This window comes from Saccoglossus kowalevskii, chromosome 1 (assembly GCF_978046115.1).
Source record: "Saccoglossus kowalevskii chromosome 1, keSacKowa6.1, whole genome shotgun sequence".
NCBI classification, from domain to species: domain Eukaryota; kingdom Metazoa; phylum Hemichordata; class Enteropneusta; family Harrimaniidae; genus Saccoglossus; species Saccoglossus kowalevskii.
In genome coordinates this window covers 36,763,938-36,786,461 of record NC_140641.1, presented here as the reverse complement: position 1 = coordinate 36,786,461, position 22,524 = coordinate 36,763,938, and the positions used below count along the sequence as shown (strand labels likewise).

Below are 22,524 nucleotides of genomic sequence, written 5' to 3'. Positions count from 1 at the left end.
ATTTATTCAATGAAAATCTTAATGCACTGGTCACTAACTGATGCAAAATTTGGAATTTCATGCCACCTTCAGTCATGTGCATGTACAGCATTAGAATTCTGAAGAAAAAAATGTCACTGCGTTTAGTTTTAGGAAATCTCGTAGTGCATGTACATTTCAAAGATTATAAATTCATTACGGTAGTTTGTGAAGGAAACTACTGCATATTCATCGACTACATTACTTTTTATGTAGGTCTTCTGCAAAAATAAAAGACAACTAATAATCTAATGCTACACAGTATTTCTGACAATTGCACTATTTCTTCTGGCTAATGTTTCAAACAAGAATGCATTTGAATAGATCTTTGTGCATATCAAATCCTGACTTTTTAGACCCCATGACCTACAACGTACATCAATATTATCCATAAATTGCTGTGTTATTTGCCCAAGGCACACCAATCATAGAAACTCACCTTTAATAATTCCATAGTTGCAGTGTCTAGTTTCAATGAAAGTAGATTTTCTAACTCGACAATGGTGTCTTTATAGTGTGATATCTCTTTATCACTAAGCTCTTCTTCTGGGGTGTCTTCAAGAAGGTACCACAACTCTTCTATCAGCTATTGGTAGAATAGACCAAATGTTGCTATTGTATATTAGCAAAATAACTATTCACGCAATTTAACTATGTGGTATAATAGTAAATATGCAAGTCAATGACACCTCCACACTTTCAACAGAAATACATCCAAATGGTTCAATTTCTTATTAAATTCTTCTAACAGGATGTCAATTGGCACTTTTACAGTGAAATACTTATTAAGTGCCGTATAAGATTTGTTTTTGATGTCAAGTGACTTGTAAGCTGGTGGTATGTATAGAAATGTAGTGCTAGCATATCTAGTTGCCTTGAGTACTTACCACCCCCCCCCAACACGATAACTATTAAATCTAGTTTCACTGAAAAATAAATTCTCAATACAATATCCGATTATTTCCTCAAGTTCATATGTCAACTATAGGAGATAAGGGATACAGCACACACCCCACTTTCAATAGGATATATGCAGGAGTTTCATCTAGACCTAGACTAGCTATTAATAATTGTATACACAGGAAATAGGACCAATTTAAATTGATAGCAATAAATCAAAAGCATTCATGCTTCAGTAAATATTAGTACATTACTGTCAAATATTTGCTTGATTTTAATGTTCTTTAATGACTGCAGAATATTACAAGAAAGGAAACATTTTGTTGATATAAAAGACGTGAACATTATGAATCAGTGAATCAAAATCTGACAAGTTTATATTGTGGAGTGATTTTCGAATTTTGGCCAAAAAATGAATGAATAATTTAATTTAGCAGGAAGAGTCAAAAATTATCAGGGAGTGGATGGGTGAAAAATTAGAAAAGAACAGCTACAGAATATTTAATTAACACTAGTCTTTCAAATACTTCACTACTTTCAATCTGTGGCGATCACAAAATCAACTAGGAAATAAACACCATTAGGAAAATTTAAATATTATATTGAAACAATGCACAAAATGCATTGTCTACAAGAAAAATTGAAATATGTACTTCGCGACTCATTTTGTAAATAAACACATAGCATTCATTTTAATAGTTAATCCTCAACAAAACCGATAACCAACAACTGTGTGCAGCAAAATACAGCCAGTACAAAATGTATATACCTTAAAAATAATCAGCTGGCTGGGCTACCATATTTCAAAGCTGGGCCATGATAATATTTAGTTTATGCACAAGTGTAAACACAAATACAAAAATTCAGTAAGCTGACAAATTTTAGCCCCATCAGCAAGAATTAGTCTGCGCCTTGAGCTATTGTTAAAATTAAGCAAGATACATTATTGATTTTAACATAACATTGAGGTTCCGTTATCAGCATTGAGCAGCATTTGTTGATTCACAGTTCCTCTATCAGAGGGACTTTGTTGATTACATCGATTTCAATGCATTTTTTTTTAAATATTAAAATCTGCAATAATTACACACTTTAATCCAGTACCTGGTAGCACAATATTTTCCCCCGACATTTTATTGAAATAAAAAAAAAAATTCCCAACAGAAAGTTATTCTAGTTGGACTTATTGTGCAGTACTAAATTTACATTATTTACCACATACATGTACCTTATGGGTTTGTAACCTCAAATTTGCTGTGCTGTGATGTACTTACCCGAAAGGTCGATTTGCTCTCCTTCAGTACATAGTCAATGGTATTTTTTGTGTCATCTTCTCGCCACAGGTTCATATAGGTGTTAATCTCGCCTGGATTAGTTGGATCTGGGCTACCATCACACAGCATGTACCGCTCCCACTATAGTCAAGTGACAGTTATACACCAGTTAAAAATTGTACAAAATTTGTAATATACGAGGGCATGATGACCCCCAACACTTTCTGGGAATACCGTATTTACACCAGAAGAAGCACATCTCCAATACAATCACATAAATATAGTATTTATTGTATACTCGCGACCATAGATGGATCATTTATGCAAGTGCCTCTAGTAGAAGCAATATAGTATTGTGCAACAGCAATAAAATCAAATGAGCACAACATTTATCCGGCTTTGCTTGCTAGATAAATTAGCAACAGAGGTAAATATTACAAAGTAAAGTAAATATTGGACTAAAATCAAAAAAGGCAAAGCTAGCAGAGAACAAGTTTTAGATTCTGCATTCTTTTGATAAATAATTAAAATTTGATAATACTGGTTATTTTGTATCCTTTCAATGATCAGGACATTGGAAATGGGGGGCAGGGCGAGGGGAGGGGTCAAGTACATGTTACAGGACCTAGTAATTTCACAGGCTTCACATGCAGAAATGGATTGATGCAACAGGCATGCATTTTAAATTTAACTCATTCTTTTCATACCATGCACAAGACTCCTTTATAAAACATATGCACAGAAAGATGCCTTGCAGTATTAGACTTTAAAAAAAAATTGCAATTATTGAGTTTGCCATATTATGAATATCTGGCTAAATTATTGATTAATTTATCTACATTAAAAATGACAAACTAAAAATACGACGCTCAGCAGGGAAGCAAGGATAGATGCAGAAAGAAAATACAAAAGTTGATATATTTCATTTTCAGCACGACAGTGTTAAAACACAACAAGCAGCCTGTCGGCTGAGATAGCTCTGCTGTTAGCAATGCACATTTCAATTAAAGAGCTGAAGACATCATTAGAAAATGAACAATATGTATTGTAATCAGACAAACAAAAAGTCTAAAATATCATTTTTTACCAAAAATGACAAAAATATTCACCAAAATTAGAGAATTGAGAATATCATCACAAAATGAACAAATCCAAGGGAGGTCCACATGTAGTACCTATATATGTAATATCAAAGCAATTGCGGTTTTTAACAAGAAGTTTAAAATATCACTTTTTACCAAAAATGACAAAAATATTCACCAAAATTAGAGAATTGAAGATATGATCATGAAATGAACAAATCTAAGAGGTCTACCCAAGGTACATATATACCAAGTATCAAATCATTCAGGCTTGTAGTTTTCAAGAAGAAGTCGAAAAAGTAAAACATTGACACTGACAATCACTCACATGATAAGCTCTGCTCGACAAAGTCAACAGCGGAGTTAAAAATGAATACAAGCCATTAGTGCCATTTATACACAATCGACGATTCTCTCTCATCCTATCTGGCATTTATCACTGTTGTATAGAAGATGCTTATTTTAATATTCACTTGTCAATTTAGAATATGAAAGGCATGCTAACTGCATACAAAATATAATGCACATAACCCATTTATAAGATTTTTTTAGTATTGTATATCCTTGAATGCTAGATTTCTTTGAAATTGACAGTGGAAAAAAAAAAAAATTTTTCTTGTAGCTTGATAATTCTATGCAACTCTTACAAGCGGTCTTCATTAAAGAAGATTAAACAAACTACAACACACCAATGCAATGACATAACACAGGCTATAGTTGCATTAGGAGAGATGAAACAATCTATTTTTAAACAATTGATAGTCAGCAAATGCATTAATCATATCCTAACCATAGCCTGATTGTCACCACAGCAACAAGTGTTTCTTTTGTTGCGTGAAAATGGATTCTATCAAACTTAAAAAAGAATGGATAAATAATTTCACCGTCCATGAAATTCAATTTTGCTGTCAATTTTATATAGATCGAGCATTGTCGAACAGCAGCCAATCCACATGATGGCAAGATGTAATGCAATCACTTTAAACACAGGGTCACAGAAATAAAATTTGCAAACATGTCATGTTGTACTGAGATTTTCTACTAACCTTTGCTTTAGCTCGCCTTTCTGCATGTTGATTCTGCAAAGCTGTCAAATTGCCTTCCAAGATTGAGTTTAATTGTCCTACTTCGGCAGCATGTTGTTTCTTCTCCTGAAACGGCAAGTAAAAAATAGACGAGAAGTCAGATGCACAAGGACTACAAGACAGAATGGGGTGAACAACTACCGGGTAATTTCATGGACACTACATGTAGTCTAACATTCACCATGAAAAACAGAAACTCAAAGATAAAAAAAAAAAAAAAAAAACAATCAATGACAGGCAAGTCAGAGGTTTTCAAAATTACAAGAAGCCACACCAAAAAAACAGCAGGCACAATAACCAAAAATGAGACAAAAAATGCTAGCAGATTCTATGAAAATAATCTCATTATAAACCAGACACATGATGGTTAGTAAAAAGATAACTAATTGGATATATTCAATATTTCATAGATATTAATCATCCCAAGAGCATTTGCCTTTCTGATGATATAAAATCAAACAAAGACATATTCCCTCCACAGGTAAAAAAAAAAAAAAGAAATACTGAAAAGCAAAAAGCCTCACCTCAGCATCAATTTTATCCCGCTCTTCTCTTTCTTGTTTCTCCCTTTCCTGACGTTCTTTCTCTTCTTCCTCAGCCTTCAGTCGTGCTTCTTCTATGAAATGAAAGTAGTGAAATGAAACCTCAGTGCTAGCTATGGCATTATATACCCTCTATTGTTCCTATGCAGATTTCTCCCAATCATAGTTATGTAACATGCAAATTAACAAAAACACAATGCAGGCTTCAAGTTGGCTTTCACATTTTTAATGATGCAGGGATGCAAGGTGGCATTCATTCTTCTTTTTTTTTGATCTGGAATTTCAAACCTGCCTTTATACATGGGTAATTCATTAGATGTCTATTGATGATAGAGATTTATCATATTCTCCACACAGAAGCTACTGATGAAAATGCTTCTATATTGAAATGCAATTTCGGGGTAACCATTAGTATTCAACACAGAGTTGGCATTATTTATTTGACAGGATGAAAATTTTTATGGAAATTCAAAAAACAGAAAAACCAAATTAGACCTGCCTCATATATTAAAATTAAATTCTGACTTTTAAAACTGAACACTCAATCTTGTAGTGTGTGAATATTATAGCCATCATTACTGACAGATACAGCTGTTGTGTTGTGTATTTCTCAGCACAGCATATTGTTAATCTTGGTTTTTGTGGGCTAGGATCTAGAGAATTGACATAGATAATGTTATCAACAGCTCCAATGAGATGATGACACCTGGCAGAATATTTCAAAGTTCATCACACCTTCAAGGTTATTGACTGAGCTGGTACCATGGTAATGACAGATCTACATTAAACAATTAGACAGGTGCTTGATAGTTTTTATACTCAGGACGAGCAGCATCTTTACAATTTAGTTTTCTCCAGGTAAAACAATTAACAAAATTGAGGATATCTTAATCAGATTAGTATAATATAAAGTATTAATGGCAAACAATCACTTAAAAAATTTATTGAAGAAACTATTCAACCCAACACCACAAATTTTCAATTCAAACAAAATAAGTGGGTTATGCAAAAATACTCATTTCAACATCAATATTGCATCAATTTTGACAGCTGCATCACTATTCAAAGTTATATTTAAATAAAATGTGTATATTTTTACTGTCACCAGCATGTAAATGAATTTTGAGGGTCAAATGTATAATAATCAGTGATGATGAGTATATAAAGCACCTGTGACAGAAATGTCACTGCAGTCAAACAGCAATGGCAGCTGGGCAATATGCAAAATTATAATTATGTATTTATATTAGATACCTGTCATACATCAATCAACATTATAAGATGTTATATAGGATACTGAACAAAACAATATTTACAAGGCCACAAATGAAATTATTAAAAATAGTAGCAGCCTGTCAAGTTGGAGAAATTAACTGGCTGTCTCCATGATATTGTTAATATTAAAACCAATAAAACTGAGATAATATGGTGTCTAGAAGTCGATTCAATATTCTTGCCTTTCTAGAATTACAGAAAGGAGACTTTACAATTTACTTGTTTAAAGGGAAATATTTTACACTTTAATATCACTTTTGACTGACTAACACCTATTCAGACAATTCAGTAAACTTCATCTTGATATATTTATTCTACACATCCACTGAGGGGTAGGCGTTTGCAAATAAAACCAACTTGCCTTAGGTGAAATCCGCCTGTATTAAAAATCTGGAGCCCATGATTTAATCCTGGCTGCTATAACATATTCATTCATTATCTTAATACCAAGTCAGCAATAAAAACAATTCATAATTTTTTTCAAAAACTGTAAAACATATTGGTGCAAAATTTGGCACATTTTTATAATTTAATAATTCTGGAGAGAATGAGCATACCGCTCCTTTCAATGGAATAACAACTAGTTATCTTCGTCTATTTTTATTCAAACTGATTAAATATGCAGCTAATTAAGCAATTTGTTTTTGTACAATTGATTGTACGTGTATGTTGTACCAGGTAAGTGATCTAAAATCATGATATTTCTTACATACAGACAAATTTGGTAGGACAAAGTAAATGTAATTCACATAAAAGATAAATTTACTAAGCACGTCATAGTGATATCATAAATTTTATGCGGCATATGTGCATGCAAATAAATATATAGCTATCAAAAGTACAAATGTAGAGGGGAAAAAAATGCTAATAATAACATTTCATAATAAGGTTATGTAGATAAGTAAGTTGAAAAGACTGGTATGCAGAGGAAATAATTCAACATCCACGTTACACATTAAATGTCTGATATGTGGTTTAAAATGATCCAAAGAAGGGTAGGATCAAAGACCATTTACAATTATATTTATCACTTCTATTTGAATTTGAAATGCAAATATTATAATACACTATACTATACTTTTGAGCAAGCAGTCTGCTATTTTGTGAATAAGAGTTGCAATTTTGATGCTGAATTACATTGTGGTTGCCGTATAATCACTCACATGCAGCCATACAGGAGAATTAGCAGATGTCTGTGTAGCAGTGGCATGTCATTTACCTAACTGTACATTGCCCCATATGATACTTGCTTGATTAGCTGGATATGTCATTCACAGAACCATTAGCAGAGTTTACACATTAACTAATAAACAATTTCATAGTGTGTATACTGCATACATATGAATTGATAAGTTGTTTGCATGTTACGTGACATGGTAACTAATCTACATTAACGATAACCTTAGTAATAAATATCAAGAGATAGATACTATCAAAAAATGATATACATCAATAAGAATACTTATGAACTTTGTCACCGAATGAGTCCATTAAAAGTTGTTTTATGACATATTTGTCCTACTACATGTACTAGCATTAATATACAGTAAATTCTTACAGTTTGGGGTTCAAAATTAAGACTGAGATTTTTTTGAAGCAATAAGAAATTAATGACATATGTAATTTGTTCTGTGGCAAAACACAAGTCTTAGACAAAAGAGTTTCCAACAGGTTAAATTCAACTACCATAAATACACTCACCTTCTTCTTTTGCTTTTCTCTCCGCTTCCTCTTTTTTCTGTTTTTCTTTCTCAGCTTTGGAAAGTTTACCCTTCTTACCACTTTTGGCTTTTGGTGGCTAAAAAAATAGAATTGACCTGATATAATTATCTATTTCTATACCCATTAGACCAGCTTCAGAAGATCCAAAAAAAAGTGACTAAAAACAAAATTAATTTAGGATCATTCTAACTGTCAAAATGAATAATCATTTATAAAATTGAGAATCCTGGGTCAAATATAATTATTCTAATATAATTAGGTACCAGTGGGAAAGCACTGTCTCCAGAGCCAAGTGAATCGAAATAACTCACTGAAGCATATGATGAAAGTCATCCCAGAATAGACTGAGAAAAGCAATTTATAATATAGGAAGACTCTATTAAAAATGTCTAGATTCATTGTAACGAATATATAGAGGAATCACAATCTTATTGGAGAGTTTTAGGGTTGCATTATATCTTCTATATTTTAATGAAGGGTATGTAGTAAAATGATGTCAGAGTTGAATTGGAATATCTGTACCAGTTCCTGATAAATTTTGCTGCACAGTAATTTTTGTTCGCCATACCAAAATATCATGCATCATGGCTGTTTCAAAATCTGGTTCTGCTGACTGCTAATATAACAACTTATATCAAGTATGTAATTCAATGAGTTAAAAAGAGTTGACCAATACAATTCAGAAATAAGGAGCCTTAATTCCAGTACAAAAATAATGCTTCACACTGATCAACTTTAAATTTTATAATATAATTGTCTTCAAATTTTCAATTGGGAGTTCTTGTGATGACTTCCTAAAAATGCTGATCATACGGTCACAAATATACCGTACAAACAGGTACTACCAGTATATGTGTTCATGACACATTTACTTCCACATGCAAGCTTCAAAAAAATGCAGACAATACATCTTTTAAGTATAGAATATAAGAAAGTGTTTACAGCACATCTATGTTGACCACTCCCAGAAGTCAGTTGAACTTGTTGTTCACAGGCAGCAAACAAAAATGTGCTAGCAAATGTGGATTTATGGACATTCCAAATACCCAGTCAAATGTATAATAATTTATGACTATGCTGATAAAAGGAAATGGTTTTATGATGAATTTAAACAGCATAACAGTGTACACTCATTTTGAAAATTTGGCATATCAAAATCCCTTAAAGCTGAACAATAACAATATCCAACAACAAATGCACAAAGTAGTATATCGGTAGATACACATATGTACCTCCATCTAATTTTGAAAACAACAATTAAATTTATTAATTGAATCTTATAAGTGCAAAAAACAAATAGGTTTCATGTTGACACATGTTGAGTGAGCGATAATATTTCATGTCTTAACTGGTGTATAATAATTGTTCACTGTGAATAGTATACATCATTATTATACATCTACCACTGAAAAGAATAGAATTTACTGTTCCATGAATAGCTGTATTATTATTATGCAAAAGCACTATAGTGTGCAAATGTATCTAACATTTGAAATTATGTGATTATGAAGTCGTCAAGATAAAGTTAAAAATTAACAATTCATTTATCAGAATTTTTTGACAACTTTAAAAATGCCCACCTGCACTTAGTCATATGGAATAACAGAAAACAATATTATGAACCTGTAACCTGAAATTAGTTCAATCATCTCAGAGCAATGTTGTCGACACATTCAATGAATGTAACTCAATATGTATGGTTATCATCTCAAGGTTGAATAAAATTAGCTCAATCATCTCAGAGCAATGTTGTCATCACATTCAATGAATATAACCCGATATGTATGATCATCACCTCAAGTTTGAATGAAATTAGTCCAATCATCTCAGAGCAATGTTGTTGTCACATTCAATGAATATAACCCGATATGTATGATCATCACCTCAAGTTTGAATGAAATTAGTCCAATCATCTCAGAGCAATGTTGTGGACACATTCAATGAATATAACCCAATATGTATGATCATCACCTCAAGTTTGAATGAAATTAGTCCAATCATCTAAAAGCAATGTTGTTGACACATTCAATGAATGTAACCCAATATGTATGATCATCACCTCAAGTTTGAATGAAATTAGTCCAATCATCTAAAAGCAATGTTGTCGACACATTCAATGAATGTAACCCAATATGTATGATCATCACCTCAAGTTTGAATGAAATTAATCCAATCGTCTCAGAGCAATGTTGTCGACACATTCAATGAATGTAACCCAATATGTATGATCATCACCTCAAGTTTGAATGAAATTAGTCCAATCATCCAAAAGCAATGTTGTTGACACATTCAATGAATGTAACTCGAAATGTATGCTCATCACCTCAAGTTTGAATGAAATTAGCCCAATCATCTCAGAGCAATGTTGTCGACACATTCAATGAATGTAACCCATTATGTATGGTCATCACCTCAAGTTTGAATGAAATTAGTCCAATCATCTCAGAGCAATGTTGTCGACACATTCAATGAATGTAACCCAATATGTATGGTCATCACCTCAAGTTTGAATAAAATTAGTCCAATCATCTCAGAGCAATGTTGTCGACACATTCAATGAATGTAACCCAATATGTATGATCATCACCTCAAGTTTGAATGAAATTAGTCCAATCATCTAAAAGCAATGTTGTCGACACATTCAATGAATGTAACTCGAAATGTATGCTCATCACCTCAAGTTTGAATAAACTTAGCCCAATCATTTCAGAGCACTGTTGTCGACACATTCAATGAATATAACTCGAAATGTATGCTCATCACCTCAAGTTTGAATGAAATTAGCCCAAACATCTCAGAGCAATGTTGTTGACACATTCAATGAATATACCGGTAACCTAATATGTATGATCATCACCTCAAGTTTGAATGAAATTAGCCCAAACATCTCAGAGCAATGTTGTTGACACATTCAATGAATGTAACCTAATATGTATGGTCATCATCTCAAGTTTGAATGAAATTAGTCCAAACATCTCAGAGCAATGTTGTCAACACATTCAATGAATGTAACCTAATATGTATGGTCATCATCTCAAGTTTGATTATGAATAGATTATAAATATATTCATAATGGTCAAGTTAATATTATGTAATTGCATCACAAGACAATAAGATGGTAGAAAGAATACACATATTATTTAAACATGAATAATATCATAGAGGCTATAAATGATCGGAAGTAGCATGGCAGAAGTGTTGACTGTGTCAATTTTATCAAGCTTCATGTACTATTCAACTTGTATATTAAAATCAAAATGTTATGTCTTTGTGTCTGGCAATACATGTACATAATTGTTTTTTACTTTATGACACAGACTTTTTTGGCAAATAAGTTTATAAGCAACTCGTAATTGCATTTCCATTTCTCACCTTATGAAAAAATGATAAGAAAATTCAATCCTGGGGCCGATATATTCTACTTACTTGAGTCATTAGGTTGTTACAGTTTAAACTTAAAGTTTCGTTGCCTATTTTTAAAGATTATGAAGTATCAGCCATGAACCAAATTAAGAAGTTATAGCATTTGTTTCTGTGTTGAACCATAATGGATTTTACCACTCATTGGCCAAGTCATTTTCTGTTTAGGATCCAACTGAGCATGCAATTTCTTTCAGGGACTGTTCACTTACAAGTGTCAAGTTATTAACAGAAGCTGGGTAATAACAAATTCACAAGTACCATAATCCTTCTATTAATTGGACCTTTCTACTACATATTGCAGTATGACCTCCTGATTTTTGCTAAATAATATTTTATTTTCTTCCAACAATTCAACCAAATGGCAGGAAATTGCGACATTCAAATGCTATCAATCCAATGCTTATTGATAAAACTAATTATACTTTTGAAACTTTCTGTTTTCATGTTTAACACTAACACTATTTTAAATGAATTACTTCCACTGACATCTGCGGTCATGTTAAACAAGTCGTGTTGCTCTCTCTCTCCCTTTCAACAAGATTTCTGCAGCCATTTGTGAATAAGAGATATTATTGGATTATGGTATAGCATGTTTCTGTAAACTAAACTGATTACTACTTTCATCTATGATTGATATCTTGTTGCTTTGGGTCCTTATTGTCAAATGAGATATGTGACAGATAAGGATTTGTCATTAACTTGCAAATAAATGTAGCAGAACGTGATAAGGATCAGAATGAATAATTTTGAGAGAAAACTGAGGAATTTGTGAAGTCAGTCAATTGTTGTCACCCTTCATTCAAATTTCAAGGAAATAAATAAAAAAAGAATAGACATAGGCAATATGATTTAAAAAAACAGTACCCAGTACAGTACTTTAACAAAGCCTTGAAAATATGAATATGGTATTTATAGCTTAATTCCTTAAACGATTAACAGTTTATGAGTTATATGTACTGATGGTTCCCTTAATCCAAATACAAATCATGCAAAAATTTATGTCTTGCTTCAGTATGTGCACTGTCCTCAAAAAGACTGTGGTTTGTGCAAAAGCTTCCATAATACATGTAATATTACCACTTAAGGTAGAGATGCAGTTTATTTGGCTTGCTTTTTAATTAAGTAATTAGACAATGAAGATGGTATTATATATCCAGCATGTTATATATTTTCTGAAAGCTTATTATACAAACTTTGTAAAACTTGTCTTTATTTTAAATATCCAGAATGCGTTTTTGATTTTGGGTCAAAAATATGCTTTTTTGGACAAAAGTGGTTTAAAAAAAATTAGCTCAAAAACTTCAAGTCCGTTTGTGGGTAAAATTACATCACTGGATACCTTGGTATACTACTAATTCATATTGCGTCCACTCATCTCTCTAACGGCTTTCAAAGTCACACAGCATGACCTCAAAGTTCACTCTTTTCTATTTTTGCATAATTTATATATCCATGTTAATTGCGGACTTGTTATTTTTGTTCCACTTGCAGTAATAAACTGTCCGGACGCATTTTGAAGGGGGAACACCTTGTCAATAAAGTGTGAAAATTTCGAGGCAAATGGCCAAAGCGTCTATCAGCTATTTTAATTTAAAACCCAAGAATTCACCAAAAATAGAAGACGAGAAAAAGGCTAATTTGCATATTTGCGCGTTAAACTGGGAATTACTGCTTTGTCATACTTTGTCATACTTTCTAGACTATTGAAATTGAAAGTTAACGTATAGACATAGACATTTTATGTAAAATTGTTGGACCAGAACAACTGCTCTTGAATATATAAATCAGAAACACGTCATTCATACCAGTGTTTTGATGGGGTCGGTAAAAACATGTGTCAATGTCATGAATTATTAAACAGGGGGTGGTCCGAGGAAGGTGACTTTTTATCATGATCAAAACATCATGGCTTCTCTTCGATGTATTTTCAATAAAAAATCTACGAGTATTTCAGAGCCTATGGCTTACCGTGAAGAGTACAAAGTGGGATATTAAATTAATTATCCTTGATGATTTTTATGTAGTATTTAGAACCAACTCCAGGAAGCGAACACACAATAATGAATAATCGCGTAATCTTAGATTCGAAACGCGAGGCACAGAAGTTTTGTTCAGCGTTTCCAATCCCATTTTCCCACTGCAACATATTTGTTAAAAGAAATATTTGAATTCTGTTCGTTTTTTAAGGAGGCAATTTTTTATTTTTTCCGATTTTGGTAACGCCTTATTCAGGGATTTTCTAAGACAGTCGCAGACAATCAGCGCACGGATGTACGTACTAGTACAAAACATGCTGTTGCACTACCGGCGACGGTCGCTGCAAGAAGAGAGCTCCAGCTCCTAACGTAAAAGTTTTAAAATTTCGACCGGTTTTAAATGACATGAGTGCAAAATTAAGGTGCATTTTCGAGCGGTCAAATTTTTTCTGAATATAAATCAGCAAATGAAAAAATAGGAGTGCTAAACAGTGTGCTCGTTAGTTTAAAAAAAATGGAATGTCCGTCAAATTGATGTAAACTTCCCCATTTTTCACGGAAAAAGCAAAGGTCGTGGCCGAGTTGCAGGCTAAAAAAACTCAAAAATCAAAACAAAATCATCAATCAGTAAGTATTATGACAAGGAAAACAAAACATCAGACGCGGAGAAGCGGTCAGCACGTCAAAAGAGTTGTTAATGTATCAAGTTACCTCTCTCTGTGATATATTTTTCATTGAAATTATTTGCTTGTTTTCAATTAATTTTAGCGTACCTCTGCAATTTATTTTAGCATTGTCAGTTGTTTGCTTCATTGAATTAAACAGAGTTCGTCCGGTTGCAAACAAAGCTGTCTCGCACCACCTAGCACTGGACAAAAGATACACGAAAGTTTGTATTTCCCCGACCCAGTGCAATATATCCAGTGAGAATCAAAGCTCACGTGTCCCTTATTTGAGGGACCAGATTCTGCCATAAATTCGGAATGGGATTTAGAAAAAAATAAAATAGGACTTTTAAGGTGTATTTTGGCGTCATTTTCGGACATTTCAATCATTTCTGATGCCTAATATAGAGTCTAAGTTTTACCGTAGTCATTGACGCCTATTCAAGAGTATGATGTTTATTGTGACTAGCGTGAATGAGTAAGCTGCGTTTCGACAATGAGCTGTTATCACTGTAAACAATGTTAAATTATTCTTCACATGCTCAGTTTATTTTTTGAGAATAATTATTTAACAATAAAATCTCTCAGTCAATCAGAAACTCGGATTCACGCCATCAGGGAAAGTCACGTTTGGACGCTCCACAGTCCCTCAATGCCTTCAGTGTAGCTTTTGCCTCTTCCGACATAGAAATCATCTGAATTTTCTTTCTACCTCTCTTTCTGTTCACACCACGCATAATGTAATGATAAAAATTAGGAAAAAACGCTGAGGAAATATAATGTTTGGTTTACTAGCGAGCGATAACTGATTCGAGAATAATTGCACATGCGCGTGAATTGAATGAACTATGACCTGTTCAATCTCGATATGCATGTTGTCAATCAAAGGTCCTGTTATTTGCTTACTCATGCAAATTAGGCAATTGGACATAAACATTGCCACGTGTAAGTGTTTTTTATTTTTAACCAGAAAATAAACAGCAATTTTAATGGTGTTCCAATAAGAATTCATTGGTCAAATTTTCACAGAATGTTCTTTAGATAAAAATCTATATAAAAAACAAAAAAAACTATTTTTGATTGAAATTCACAAATAAACTGCATCTCTACCTTAAACATTATGCAAATCAGCTATCCACTGTACTCATTGCTTGAGATCTTGGTTGAATAGCCGATTTGCACAATTTTGCACAGTTTACTACACAAAATCATTTTTCACACAATGTATTATACAAATGAGTTCATATACTGTATTTGCTCTATTGGAACAAAGGGCATCTCCAAGCCAGACATACTTAAGCTCATTATTCTACACAATTTATTAGATATGTGGCAGTTTTAAAGGCAAGCTAAGCTAGTTTCAGGTCAGCTTAAAGCTAGCTGAATCTTAAATTTATGCTTAGACTGTACTATAAGTGAAATAGTGAAAAAGCATTTTAAAAATTGTTGACTCATGTTTAACAGGGGTATAAAATAAAATATGATTTTTTGGTATGATTTATGAAAATAACGTCATACATTCTGCTAGATTATGAGTACGTTGATTAATTAACTGACTGTTTAAAGGCTATTTTTGTTGGAATAACTCCAGGTCATTATTAAAGTCATCAGTTATGATGACATTTATTCTCAAACTGAATTCTATAACAGTCACAGTCTATAAAGTACAAAATGTAACTGGAGCAAGTTTTCCTGCCAATACCATGGTTTTCCCAAAATTCCTAAAAGTACATGGACCACCATAAAATATTTTCTATTATAATTTGCTTTTGGGTACAGTTTGAACAAAATTGCTCCATTCATGTCCAAATTCATGTCCATGTCACCTCCACGTCGGAACAAAAATGACCATACTATGTCTACATGTATAAATAGATAACGATATTAATGAAAGCTTAGAAAGAACTTCTGTGTGCTATTGGAGACATGAAGTACAAATAAAGAATACTCTATATATTATATTCTGCACATGTGCTTCTATTAGAGCAAATACAACATTTAAAAATACAACTGCAAGCAATGATCAGGGTGGTTCCAAGCACCTGTGGTTTAACAATTATAAATACTTAATGAAATAATGATTATATATGATGACTTAATATTTTGGCCATATATCTTGTCTGACAACAAAATTATAGCACCAGTTGCATGTCCCTATCTGCAACTAGTACTTACATGTATGCATATTATTGAGGTCACATTAGTCATATTATGTTGATTTTAATCAAAAACCTAATCAGGTCTATGCATCATTATCCAAGAGCATCTATGTATCAAGTTTCGTTGAAATATATTGAACAATACACGGTAAAAAAATGAAAATGCATAAAATCAGCTAATTAATATGCAAATTAGGTGATTAATTTGCATAGATATCAACCAACCAAAGCAGGTCTGAGCATTATCCCAGAGCAACTAGGTATCAAATTTCATCAAAATCTGATGAATGGTTCTTGAGATATAGACGGAGATACTCACACAGACGTATACACATAGGCACACTAACTGCTTTGCACACAGGAGTCAATAACATGCATCAAGGTCCTGTTGTGTTCAATGTACATTTGTATGTACCAAGTTTAACACTCCAGTTCAAAATAGTTATTAAAATGTGTGATTTTGGTGCATTTTTGCATTAAAATGGCTACCATTTGGACATCTTGAATTGGATCACAAAACAAATGCATGTGCATATGCCTGATATAATGTCTGATGTATTGGTATGAACTTGATCAGCTTAAGAATGTGTGAGATATGGCTGGATACGGATGGGTGGATAGATGCACTCAGAGGTCTATCCATAATTCCCACAGGGACTAAATACACTACAAGTCAAAAGTATTGTCAAGATGCCCACGATTTGAATAACTTGCAATTTTCTTATCAAAATGCACAATATGATAAATCTGACACTTCAAACGAATCATTGTCATTATTTTGCACCATCAGCCGATCATACAGACACGAAAATCCGTTTTAACACAATGTTTTTTTTACCATTGTTTTGCTATGGCGCATCATCTCATGAGCATAAAATTTGCGTAATAGTGTTCTTTTGTTCAATGTCAAATTTTCCCGCCCATTTTATAAACATTCATGATATGGTGAATTTGTAGTCACTGATCAAGACTCTAGCGCGATTCGATCAGGATCAAAGGGCGGGATTTCTTTGTTAGCAACTGTCACTCTGTTTTACATAACTTTGCATTGATAGCTCTACCTATTTTGTAAATATCGTGCAAGTTTTGCCCTGAGCCTTACAGATTTCTGTAGGGTTAGATGTTAGCACAGCATAATTCGGGAAAGAATAATTGTGCAATAGCTCATTCTTTGGGCATTTTTGAACGTTGTGTTTGTGACAACCTGGCAAAAATGGAAATGTATGGAAATAAGGCGAATTTACCAAGATCTGACTGACCAAGAGGAACAAGTGCGTGAAGACTGGACAATTTTGCGGATTAAGATGCAAGATCAGCACCAAGAATACGCAATGAAATGGAAACTAATTATGGAAAAAATATTAGTGTTTTCACTGTGCACCAATGTTTATGTGAAGTAAACATGAATGCGTATGTAGCAAAAAAAAAACTTTACTGACACACCAGCTGAAACAAGCACAATGAACAGTGGACCTACGAGAATTGAAGTCGAGTGATATGGTCAGATGAATCAAGGTTTAAGCTGTTTTGCGCCGATGTAGTGTATGTAATCCATTATAAATGTAATTGTTTCAGACCAAAAATGAAAATTTTTTGCTTTTTGCTTTAAAACATTGTTCATGCAAGTAATTTCTTCAAAATGAATCTATGAACGTCAAAGATATGATAATGTACAGACAGAAAATTAAGTTACATTTTAGAGATACACTAGTACCAGTAATAATTATAATTGTTTGCCTAAACTTTGTTATTGTCAGACAATTTGTAAGAATGTCTATGAATATGATGTATGAATTTTAATCCAAAAAACAATGAAAAGTGTAAAAAATAATCTGCAAATTTTTATTATACTTTTGTAAATGCTGAATGTATGAGAACAATCAAGTTCCCACATTTCATTACGTACAATAGTAACTATATCACAAAGTAATTAAAAAAAGAAAAACAGAATATCACTATGATGAAAAATAGTGTACATGGTCTCTGTGCAAATATGAACAACTGTAATTTTTTTAAAAACAGGTCAACAAAATTAAAATCTATGCTTATTGCTACATATCAATTTCAAGAACACAAAGGATTGGTACTTCCTGATTCTAGGAAAGCCAATACTGGGTCAATATTAGTATTGGAGCTGGGAATGCATAGAGAATATTAATTACATAAATATAAATTTCATGGATGACAAGAATTATTCACATTTGCATTGCAGAATAAATTGTGACACGTATACATATGTATATACTAAATACCACTATCGTATTACCCCCCCCCCCCCCAGTTCAACTGTTTCATAAACAGCCTTAGGGGGAAACAACCATTAGGTGTCAATCTAACTTGTCTTGGCAGATCACTATATTATTTTGTGTGTTAATGATCATTCCATTTGTATACAATCCCATGATATTATTTCATAGCTTGATGTCAAACAGCGATGACACCAACAGAATTGTATATTGATAGACATATAATATTTTTATAGTTAGAAAAGAACTAACCGATTGCTGAATGTGGAACTATACTGAATGCAAAGTATACCACCACATGCAACTGGAAATATAGTAGTACCGGTATATCTTTTTTACATGAACGAGTTCTACATGTATATTACATGAACACTATTGATTTTTACTTAAGGAAGGACATTAGTAACATATCATAAATAAAATTCTCAGCGTATCCTAGTTAGGTCTAGGTGTTTTACTGCATGTACAATTTTGTCACCTACATGATTTCTTCTGTTATATCAAAAATAATCTTTGCAACATTTTGGCTCAAGCCAACTTCTTCAAGTTTCGCCCTTGTAAAAGTTACCTACAAGCTGAAACAGTGTATTGAAGCAGTTTTATTGCCATGATTGGTATAAAGTGGGCTGCATATGCATGAATATAATTCTGCAATTTATTAACTAATGCATCTCATTAATTATACATGTATGACCTATGCAGCTGCCTTTGCTAATCAAAATATGGGTGTCAGTACGTTCCATAAGAAATACTTAATTCAAAATAGTTGTTTTAAGATATCACTATACCAAGATGCAGTTTAGCCCTGTAGATAGTTGTGTTAAAGGGAAATGGTCGACATAATTCTTGTGCAGTGTATATAAGCAAATTAAAATAAAATGTGTAATGACCAAAATTTGTTGACGTGTCAAGTCATTGTTAATGACATAGTTACTATCTGTATTTGGATGCATTTTATTTTAATGAAATTGGAAAATGTACACCTGTCAAACGCTTGATGACATGTGAAATGGTGTTTTTAGGAACAAAAACGGTCACCAGTCAGTCAAATGAAACAAAAAAAATATTATAGTGCATATGTGTACTATTACAATGTATGTCTGGTTATTGAACAAAATCAGAGATCGAGTATCTGAAAAATGGGTAGAAAATGAGAGGAAAAACTAATGGATGCCATACAAATAGTAGAATATAATAATGATTTGCATCAGTAACCTATGATATCAATGCCAAGTTTGAAAGAAATCAGTCCAGGCATACCTGAGAAATGGTATGATGTATTGAGATGTTGATATTTGGTGTTTTGTGGGACAAAAATGGCCACTACACAATAAAACAAGCCATGCATGGCACAGTCTCCGTTAGTTATAAAATTTAAGATATATAGTTTTGTTTATAGTGATATAGCTGGAATATAACCATGTCAGGAATATGATTTTTGAACATTAAAATGATTGACATTTGTATCTGATCGTCAAACATGTACTTGTCCATATTGAGAGATATTGCTCTGGAACAGCATTCAAAATCAGCCATTTTGAATACATGTATATATATAAAATGATGTATAACGAATATATAAAATTTGAACATAATCAGTGAAAGCAAGTCAGAGATATGGCATGAGAACCACATTCATTAATACAAAATGGCCACCAGTTGGCCATTTTGAATCTTATCTGAAAAATAAAATTATTTGCATCAAGATCCCATAATGTCTGTAAACAGCCGAGAAATGCTTGATTTTTAGGATTTTTTAGCACAAAAAAGGCCGCCATTTGGCCATCCTGATTCAGACTGTAAAACAAAATGATGTGCATCAAGGTCCTATAATGTCTAATGTATATACCAAGTTTGAACAAAATCCATCTGTAAACAGCCGAGAAATGCTTGATTTTGATGATTTTTAGCACAAAAATGGGCGCCATTCGGCCATGTCGAATCAGATGGTGAAACAAATTGACGTGCATATGTATAATATCATGTATGATGTATGTGTGAAGTTTGATTGTGATTGGCCCGGGTATTTCTAAGATACAGGTCCAGACGCACGCACAGACGCATGCACGGACACACGGAGGTTATAACAATGAAATGAAAAACAAATCAACATATATTGGGTTATTAAGCCATCCCTTTGTACCAAAGAATTTGCCAAGGCAGGTCAGAGAAACGACATCAGAAATACAATACACACAAAAGAAAGACGTGAACATATGATGTTTCTTCACAACTACATGTACAACTAATCAATATATTATACTCAAGCTTATAATATGACTGTTAGACTTATCAGGAGTTCCAGAAATTCAACATTTTATAAAATTAAGTCTGATTAATTATGCATGTGTGAATATTAGGATACTGTACTCACTTCAAATCAAGGTGTACATGTATGATAACAAGTGAATGAAATTGATCCAATAATCAATACAGATCTTTTGTACAATTCTTTCCAGTTCATTTTCAATTTCATGTACCGGTATCCATAACAAACTACTAGGGGTTGGGGAATATTCTTTAGCTAAAAGGAAGAAGAATCAATCAAATAAAGTGGAAACATTGATTATCATAATTTGCAAATTCAATAGAAATTACAAAATTGCACATTTGCAGTTTTTATGCGGTATTTTTGTCTAAATATGTAATACAGTTGAAAACTCTGCTGTCTTGTTTGTACATGTTGCAACAAAAGTCACATGATAATCCCTAAATTAATGTCCAAAATAACTCATTTTGTATCTATCACTCCCCTACTTTGCAGGTATACGTTTGACTTGAAACACTACAAAATCCAGACAAAGTTCACTTTGTATATTTTTTGCATGAATCAACTTTTCATGAGCCTACAAATTTTGCTGACCAAATCAAACAGAATATCACTGAAAACTGAAATGAATCCTCCCTCAATCCTCTTCATGTGATTATAACCCATTGAATAAAAGGGTATTTTTAGTTGACGCGCATCTCAACCATCAATATAAAAAACAAAAACATTTTAAAAAACATTTTAAAGCAATAAATGACCTATTAAATGTGACCAGTAAAAGCAAATGCATTTTTAAATTGAAATTATAGCATTATGTTAGTTTCATAAACTCATCAATTTTAATCTCAGTTTAACCTTTTCATCACACACACACACTGAGCAGTGTCAATGTTAATAAGTATCATACCATGTCCTGTCTATACATGAACTGACAAAACCGATGCTAGTAAAGTGAATTGTCATGCAAAGTTGCAAACGATAAATCAAATTGGAGGGGGGAGGCGGCTGTTTGAGTAGATGTTTTGTTTTATCCCCATAGCAACAGCAATAACAACTAAACTGAAAAAAACCAACAGGTGAATTAAAGGCTACTTTTGTTTTCATAATCCTGGACAATAAATATTTTGTGGATAATGAAGAGAGATATTCAGTGTAGGAAGGTTACATTTGCAATTCAAAGTTGTCATTGTCAGCCATGTAACAGGTGAAGACATTGAAAAACAATATTGCAACAAGATTCTGTTTACTTTACCTGCACAAAAATGAGACTTGTCAAACACCTTCGGTTATATCATGTGATACAACATTGTCAGCCGAGAAAGAAGTACAGTGTATGTGTTAGAAGACAAACGCTTTTCAAGGTGCACCCAGCATCATAAATCGAATGAGGCTATAGAGATTAACAACACACTGTATTTGATTGGCTTATACTAATACAGTGTCACGTGGCATCAAATTTAATGTATTCTATTCAATACATGAATAGAAAGTACAAGGTACAGCAATTGATCTCTGTACGATATTTGCATCATCTCGGGGGACAGTACACAAGTATGACTTTATACTGACAAAGGTTAGAATATGACAGTAACTGAGAAAAAACATTACATAAAGCATTAAACTAACATTTTCACATGAAAACATAAAAAAATAGTGTAATGAAAAGCAAAATTAACTAATGTCACCAAATATCCCAAAATTAATTATGATATCATTAATATAATGTAAATAAATTTACAGCCAGGTGACTAAGCACTGTGCACAAAACGCAAGTTTAATAGCAATCTTACGCACTAGCACCTAAATGCATAATTATTCTTTTGACATAAATACAATACAAACACTTTTTCCATTGGTTAGTCAATATTTAGTTTTGAAGACCCAGAGA

General features: G+C 32.7%; 1 protein-coding gene across 1 annotated transcript in view; it reads right to left on the bottom strand.

Moving 5' to 3' along the window:
- The window catches only part of LOC100377243 (dynein axonemal intermediate chain 7 homolog), a 47,542-nt gene that overhangs the window by 9,251 nt on the left and 15,767 nt on the right, over nucleotides 1-22,524 (bottom strand). Inside the window, exons 2-6 of the mRNA XM_002738892.4 lie at nucleotides 7,878-7,974; nucleotides 4,884-4,975; nucleotides 4,321-4,425; nucleotides 2,193-2,333; nucleotides 458-604 (exon numbers count right to left, since the gene is read on the bottom strand). Of these exons, the coding sequence (XP_002738938.1) occupies nucleotides 458-604; nucleotides 2,193-2,333; nucleotides 4,321-4,425; nucleotides 4,884-4,975; nucleotides 7,878-7,974 (582 nt within the window). The remainder of the gene's footprint in view (nucleotides 1-457; nucleotides 605-2,192; nucleotides 2,334-4,320; nucleotides 4,426-4,883; nucleotides 4,976-7,877; nucleotides 7,975-22,524) is intronic.